Source organism: Elephas maximus, chromosome 10, assembly GCF_024166365.1.
Source record: "Elephas maximus indicus isolate mEleMax1 chromosome 10, mEleMax1 primary haplotype, whole genome shotgun sequence".
NCBI classification, from domain to species: domain Eukaryota; kingdom Metazoa; phylum Chordata; class Mammalia; order Proboscidea; family Elephantidae; genus Elephas; species Elephas maximus.
Window position 1 is genome coordinate 24,821,509 of NC_064828.1, and position 7,466 is coordinate 24,828,974.

Here is a 7,466-nt window from a genome sequence, read left to right on the forward strand (position 1 = left end):
CAATTCTTTCTTTTGAGAGCTTGTTGAGGTGATCATGATCTGTTTCTTTATTTGACTTAATATTGACTGTTGTCTCCGAGCCATCTATGTTATTGTATTAGTTTATGCTTGCTCACTGTGTGGTAGCTTCTTGCTTTGTTTTGTTTTGATATACCCAGGTGGGTTGCTTGAGTGAGCTAGGTTGATTATTTCCACCTTTGGAGCTCTGATGTCCTGTCCCCAGACGGCTAGAGCTGTTATCAGGTGTATCAGTCTAGAAGTCCATTCAGTTTTCTTGTACGAGTTCAGCTTAGGTGTCTAGGTAATTGATCATCAAGTATGTGGTACAGGCTCTGTCCTACAGTCTTAGAGGGGTAGGGGTAATTAGTGTAGGTACCAGTATCTGGTTGCAGCAGGGGGTCATGCTCTGAACAAGGCAGGGGGTGAGAACCGACCCCTGAGTGTCTCTGAAGAAATTGCATCTCTGTTCCACAGAGCATGCAGGTGGGTGGGTTCTGCAGACAGACCACGGACACCCAATGTTTTTTGTTGTAAATACTGGGAGGTACGAGCTATCCTTGGACCCCTGTTGCAGGTGGCTGGGTGACCTGAGTGGAGCTACCAGTCTTTATGCCCCTGATGTGGGTAGGTGAGGACCCCATTTAATAGGCAAAGCAATGTCCAACATCAAACACCTACCTGTCCTCTGCACAGCTGAATGGTTGGAGTCTGCCAACAAAGGCCTATTCTTCCAAAATAGGCCCACACAGGTCCATGCAGAGGGGAAAGCTGCTCAAATTTCACAGACCATTTATGCCTGGACAGCGGTTACTTCTGTCCTGAGCTCCCCCAGTTAGTGGAGCTAACAAATTATCTTTTCCCCCAGAAGGAAATTTTTTCCTTTTCCAAGGCTGGGAGGATGGCTCTAGGTGCTCAACAGGGCCTATCCCAGGCCCAGAGATTTCAGCTACTGAAGCCAGCTTGTTGGTGTGGGGGATCACAGTAAAATATACACAAATACTTAGCTTTTTCTTAGAGCACCATTCTTCTCTGGTTCTGGAGGTTTGAGTAGGCTGTGTGGGTGGCTGCTTCTCCTGCAGGAAACTGGCCGAATGCTAGTATCAGCCTGCTACCGCCACTCCGGGAATCGTTCCTGAGGGCTCCCCGTGACTCAGGTCCGGTAACTCCTCTCTGCTTCTGAACCATCTCTTCCTTCCCATGCCCCTCTGTTCATATTCTAAGCTTGCTTTTGATGCTCTGGGCTCTTAGCTTATCATAAATATACTTATTTCAGTTTTTTTTTTTTTTTTGATGTTTGTTGTAAAGAGGGCTCGCTGGAAGTGTCTGTCTATTCAGCCATCTGCCTCCCTCCTAAAATAGTATTTTTATTATTGTCAAAATGTTACTGTCATGATACTGAATCTGGTTTCAGTGCTTTTTTTATTTGTTTTTATATAGACATTTAATATTCTGGCTACCGGTTCTAATCCTAGAAATGTCTTCATTCCGACAGTATCTTCAGCAGAAAAATCATAAAAAAAATATGCCCTCCAGAAAGCATTCTTGATTATTTCACTGATATGTTTTGCAGTGATTCTCCATGAATGACTCTCAAACTTGTGTCACTGTGTACAGTCTCAATACCAAAAAAACAAAACAAAACCATTGCTGTCCAGTAGATTGCAACTTATAGCGACCCTATAGGACAGAACAGAACTGCCCCATAAGGTTTCCAAGGGGTGGCTGGTAGATTCAAACTGCTGACCTTTTGGTTAGCAGCCATAGCTCTTAACCACTGCTCCACCAGGGCTGGTTTTACGTCCTTGGGCAGGAACACTAGTTTACAGCTAGTGAAAAGTGTCATAGAATAAACATCTATACACTGATTAGTGTAAAACGGAGAGATTTATTGAACGAAAAGAGACAAATCATGCTGGGAATAAACTGAACTCCATGTGGTGGAATCCAGCAATTCAAAATGGCAACTCAGCAGTGACTTTTTATAGGAGAACAATGAATATGAAACAGGTTACTTGAATGGTATTTTCAAACTTTAGATCACTGAAAGACATTACTTGATTGGTAATCACAAGCTTAGATCATCAAAAGGCATTACTTGATTGGTAGTCCATCATTTCAAGCCAGGGTTTCCTGTGCCCAGTTCTGTAAGGCGATTGGCTTAAAAGAGTATATGTTTCTTTCATAGATTGGCTACAGTGCAGCAATTACATGGCTATGTGACAGGGAGGGGTTGCACAGTGTAGTTACATCATCATTACCCTACATTCCTCTCTTAGAAACTGTATGGAAGATGGCTGCCTTAGGGTGAAAACAAACTGCAAACAGGGAGTCTCACCCAATCCTCATATTGGCCATTTCAGATCATATCAGGTACCTCAAAATTTTCTTTAATTCCCTTACACAAAAGTTAGAAGAGTCTAAGTTTTAATATCTGGTAAACTTTACAACCTGAAGAGCAGGAAAATACCTTTCCTTTTTTGGTACTTAAGAATGTGGCATAAATGTATGCTGAGGTAGTGCAGTCAATCCTTATTTTTTTCTGGATATTTGGTCTCAATATTTCTGGAAGGGTGACATTTCAAAGTAGTCACTGCTGGGACCAACTTCCATTGCAGCCTCTAGTGCTGGGCACCTGACTATTCTCTTTCGTGGCTTTATCCTGGCACTGATTACTGTTTACATGTTGTACGGTTAATTGTACTGAGTCATACTCCCAAAGTTGTTTCCATTTTAGGTGGTGACATTTGAGCATTGTGACTGTGTCATTACATATGGAAACATTCAAGCAAAGGTCAAATGCCCTAATTTCTTTGTTGGATGTGCCAAAATCCAAACCAAACCCATTGCCCTTGAGTTGATTCTGACTCATAGTGACCCTATAGAACTGCCCCATAGGGTTTCCAAGGATCAGCTGGTAGATTCGAACTGCCCATCTTTTGGTTAGCAGCCAAACACTTAACCGCTGTTGGCAGTAGAGATCCTTTATTTGATCTCATGTATACAAACTCCATCTTTTTATATATTTCTAAAGGGGTTTATTTAGGAATGCTTTTGTCCTTTAAATGTTTAGAGGATTTCTCTTGTGGAACCATTTAAGTCTTTATTTTTTTTTTCTTTTGAGAGTCGGACATGTCCGTTAGGTTTCAGGTAGGAGACAGAAACCACACAATGCATTTGAACAATGAGAATTTAGTATAAAGAATCGTTAACTAGGTACAAAGGGTTTAAATGATTAGCTGAAAGGGCAAACAATAATCTCTTCCCAGTCCACCTAGTTCTTGTACATTGGACACATGAATGAAGACGATATTGTAGTAGAAAGGAAGACTATGCGTGAGATCTACATAATGAGATTCTTCTAGAATGGGCTTTTCTATCTACTGTCCTTGTAGAATGTTTGAACTGTCAGCAGCACAAGTGGACCCTTGAAATGATACCATTTTTTGAGGACTGACATAATTACTTAAGCATAGTTACTTACATTGAATCCTTCTAAATTGGAATAGATAGGGATTTGCTCTTCTGGAATTCATACATATATTCTGAGAATGGTTTCTCTTCCCTTCTTTAAGTATTTTGGCTGGCACCACTATCCAAGGGCTCATAAACTGACTACAACATGAAATCCTGCATAATATTTCCTTGGGCAAAGGGAATCCACTTTATAGCAAAGAAAGTGCACAAAAGCACACATACCTATGAAGCCTGCTGATGTTACCATATATGGCAACAACTGGGAGCTGTCAATCTGATAGAAAACTGGATAGCTTTTTTTAAAGTTGCAGCTGAGGCCCTATCTTCAAGAAGACACGCTGCCGAATTGGGGGTCTGTGCTTCAAGGTATATACTTCGAATGAGTGGCCTTTACATGGGACTCCCATATATGGCGTCCCTGGGTGGCATCACAAATGGTTAAGTGCTTGTCTACTAGCTGAAATGTCGGCGATTGAACTCACCCAGAGGCTACTCAGAACACAGGCCTGGAGATATGCTTCTTCTGAAAGGTGACAGACTTGAAAACCCTATGGCGCAGTTTTATCCTATACACATGGGGTCACCATGAATTGAAATCTACTTGATGGCAACTAATGGCAACGTCTCCTATAGATAAAATACGTGGGTCTGGAAGTTAAGGAATAAAAATAACATACCTCTCACTGTGAATCAAAGTGACCTTCTGAGGTTTTTTTTTTTTTTTTATGTTCCTCAAACTTTAGGTTCTACTGGAGTGGCAAGAATGCTTCTTGTGGGTGATTAGTATGAGTTCCAATAAACCTAAAATTTTTCTTTCCCATCATTTGGGTTCCTCATGTTGAAAGACCATCAGGCAGAAGAAAAGTTACCTTATTATTATCCCTCTTTACCATGAAGAAACAGGATTATTGTTTCATAATGGATGATGTAGTGAAGAGTTATCTAAAACTAGGCACCCACTGAGGCTCTGCTTAGTGGTTCCATGATTGATGACAACTATAAAAGGGCAATCGTGGCAACAATAGACTGGCAATAGCATTTTAGTCAGGGACTCTTCCTGCTCATAGTTAAACTGTATCTCCTCACTGGCAAGGATTCTAGACCAGAACTACTGACAGAGGATGAGGGGAATTTAGAATGGGTAGTAGAGGAGGAAGACATGATGAATATCAGTTAGGAGCAACAGTGCTGTTGTAGCTTGTCCTACCACCTCCTGTTCTAAATCTTTCTTTTATGAAATAATGAACAGTCACTGCTTTAAGGAACCTGTGACAGGATAAAGTGAAATTATATGGGGTCTAAATGACTTTAAAAGTAGAATATACCTCAGCATTTATTACTTCCAAATAAGGAGATGCTTCTCTACTGCCAGCACCTAAAAGTCTACCTGATAACTTGTCTCTTGCTTCCTAATTTTACAGAATTCTACTCTCTACTTCTCTACTGCCAGCACCTAAAAGTCTACCTGATAACTTGTCTCTTGCTTCCTAATTTTACAGAATTCTACTCTCTACTTCTCTACTGCCAGCACCTAAAAGTCTACCTGATAACTTGTCTCTTGCTTCCTAATTTTACAGAATTCTACTCTCTACTTCTCTACTGCCACCACCTAAAAGTCTACCTGATAACTTGTTTCTTGCTTCCTAATTGTACAGGGTTCTTTTTGGGACAGGCTTGACATGCCAAGGAGTAAATTTGCCATCTAAAAATGAAGAAATACTCCAGCTTCCTTGTCCTTCAATTGGGACAATTTTAAATCACAATCTATAGAGTCTCATAGAAGATCACAGTGAGCTTGCATCTCAGTTATATGTATCAACATAAGCATCCTTCCTTTGTCTCTCTCACTTCCCCACTCCCTTACTGAAGCTTTCCAAAGTCAGTTTCCAAATAAAGTACCTGCAATAAAATTTTGTCCTTGGGTCTTCTTCTGAGAGAACTTAACCTGAGTAATTAAGTAAATCTACTAGGTCTACATCTATAACTATTCAATGTGATGATTCATGACATTCACCAAAGCAAGTTTGTAGTATATTTGAAGACCTTATGGGAAGCAGAAGGGATGCCATTATATCCTTTCTTACTGTCAAAATAACCACAATTTTAATCATAATGTCTTATTTAGGAGACACTGCTGTTGTCTGCTAAAATAACCCTTATCATGATGGATTCATATTCGCACAGTGGTAAAGGTAATGAGTAAATGCTCTACAGAAGTAGTAGAAATGAGTTTAAGGAAATAGATGATACATTCAGTTATGGCCATGTTAGATGTGGGATGTTTAAGTGGAGATGTCTTAACGGGCAGGTGGATGTATAGTTTCAGAGCTTCAAAGAATGATGTGGTCAGCAAAAGCTGAGATAATATCACTGTTTGTACAATCTTTTTATTGCTTTCTTCATGTCTTTGTTCCTTAATGTATAGATGGCAGGATTCAAGATAGGGGTGATAGCGAAGTCAACAATGAACAGATATTTATCAAGTGATGATGTGGGGAAAGGCCACACATAGAGAAATATGCATGGAGTGAAAAAAAGAACAACCACAGTGATGTGAGCTGACAATGTGACAAAAGCCTTGGATAAATCACCTGAGGAACGTTTCCAGACAGAGACCAAAATGAAGGCATAGGAAAGGATTAGCAGGAAGAAGGTGCCCAAGCTCAGGAACCCACTGTTGGCAGTATTAACAAACTCAAATTTGTACCCATCTGTGCATGCAAGTTTTATGATCCTGGGAAAGTCACAATAAAAGCTGTCTATTTTATTAGGGCCACAAAAGGGCAAGTTAATAACAAACGAAAACTGAGACATAGCATGGATAACTCCAGTTACCCAGCCAATGACTACAATTGAAACACATACATTAGGACTCATGATGGTCAAGTAGTGAAGAGGTTTACATATCGCTGTGTATCTGTCAAACGCCATGGCTATGAGTAACAACATCTCTGTTCCTCCTAAAATGTGGATGAAGCATGTCTGTGTCATACAGCCTTGAAAAGAAATTACTTTGTATTCATTTAAAAGGTCTGTGATCATCTTGGGGACTGTGGTAGAGGAAAGTCCCATATCAATGAGGGACAGGTTGGCCAGCAGGAAGTACATAGGGGAATGTAAGTGAGCATCAAGAATCACCAAAAACAAAATGAAAAGGTTTCCCAGGATGATCCCTAAATAGAGCAAGGAAAATATCAATGTGAGAAAAACTTTAGTTTCCCAAGAACTGGAGAGTCCCAACAACACAAACTCAGAAATCACAGAGTCATTTAGTCTACTCATTGACTGGGACAGAAGAGCTGATTTTCAAATGAGCTGTAGATAGAAAACGAGGAAGTGTCAGAATCAGTGGCACTAAAAGCTGATTTTCTATTTACTCTACTAATTTGTTTTATGAGTTACATATACTGGAATTATAAATCATTAAATTGGAAAGAAGAAAAATAAAGAAAATGGAAGGATCACGGTCATGAGGAGATTGCATAAATTGAGAAATAATATTTTGAATATTTTAGATGGAGGCAAATGGGATTACTTACCTTCTTACTCTGTTATTAGACCTTTTGTTTTTGCTCCTCAAAGGTTTCTAGACATTTTCTCTGATAATTTACCTAAGTGTTCTCCTACCTGTGTAACCTCAGGCATTTTCTGTCACCTGGACATTAACACTTTCACACTAACTTGCAAATTCTCTTTAGCTGAGTTTTCTACTTCCCTGGGGGAAATAAAGATCATCATGTTAAAACTGATTAATCTTTTTTTTTTTTTTTTTTAAGTTTACAATGGAAGTCAATTGCACAAATTCGGATTATTCATAACGTATTGCTCATAACATATTATTATCATTGGTGTGCTCATGGACCCGTACATCCAATAGATATTGTATACAAGAGATCAAATGCCTGTTAATAAGTATAAAAAGGTTATATAAATAAACACAATAGTAATAAAAACCAAAAACCAAACCCATTGCTATAGAGTCGATTCTGACT

The 7,466-nt window shown here is 39.5% G+C and overlaps 1 protein-coding gene across 1 annotated transcript; it reads right to left on the reverse strand.

Annotated features, from left to right (window-relative positions):
- Positions 1-5,841: 5,841 nt before the first annotated feature.
- Positions 5,842-6,756, reverse strand: LOC126084389 (olfactory receptor 4F21-like). Its single transcript, XM_049898972.1, has one exon. The coding sequence runs from the start codon at positions 6,754-6,756 to the stop codon at positions 5,842-5,844; it is 915 nt and encodes a 304-aa protein (XP_049754929.1).
- Positions 6,757-7,466: the final 710 nt, after the last annotated feature.

Bases quoted from the DNA above. Each gene is read 5' to 3' on its own strand.
- LOC126084389 (XM_049898972.1), bottom strand. From the start codon at position 6,756: ATGAGTAGACTAAATGACTCTGTGATTTCTGAGTTTGTGTTGTTGGGA.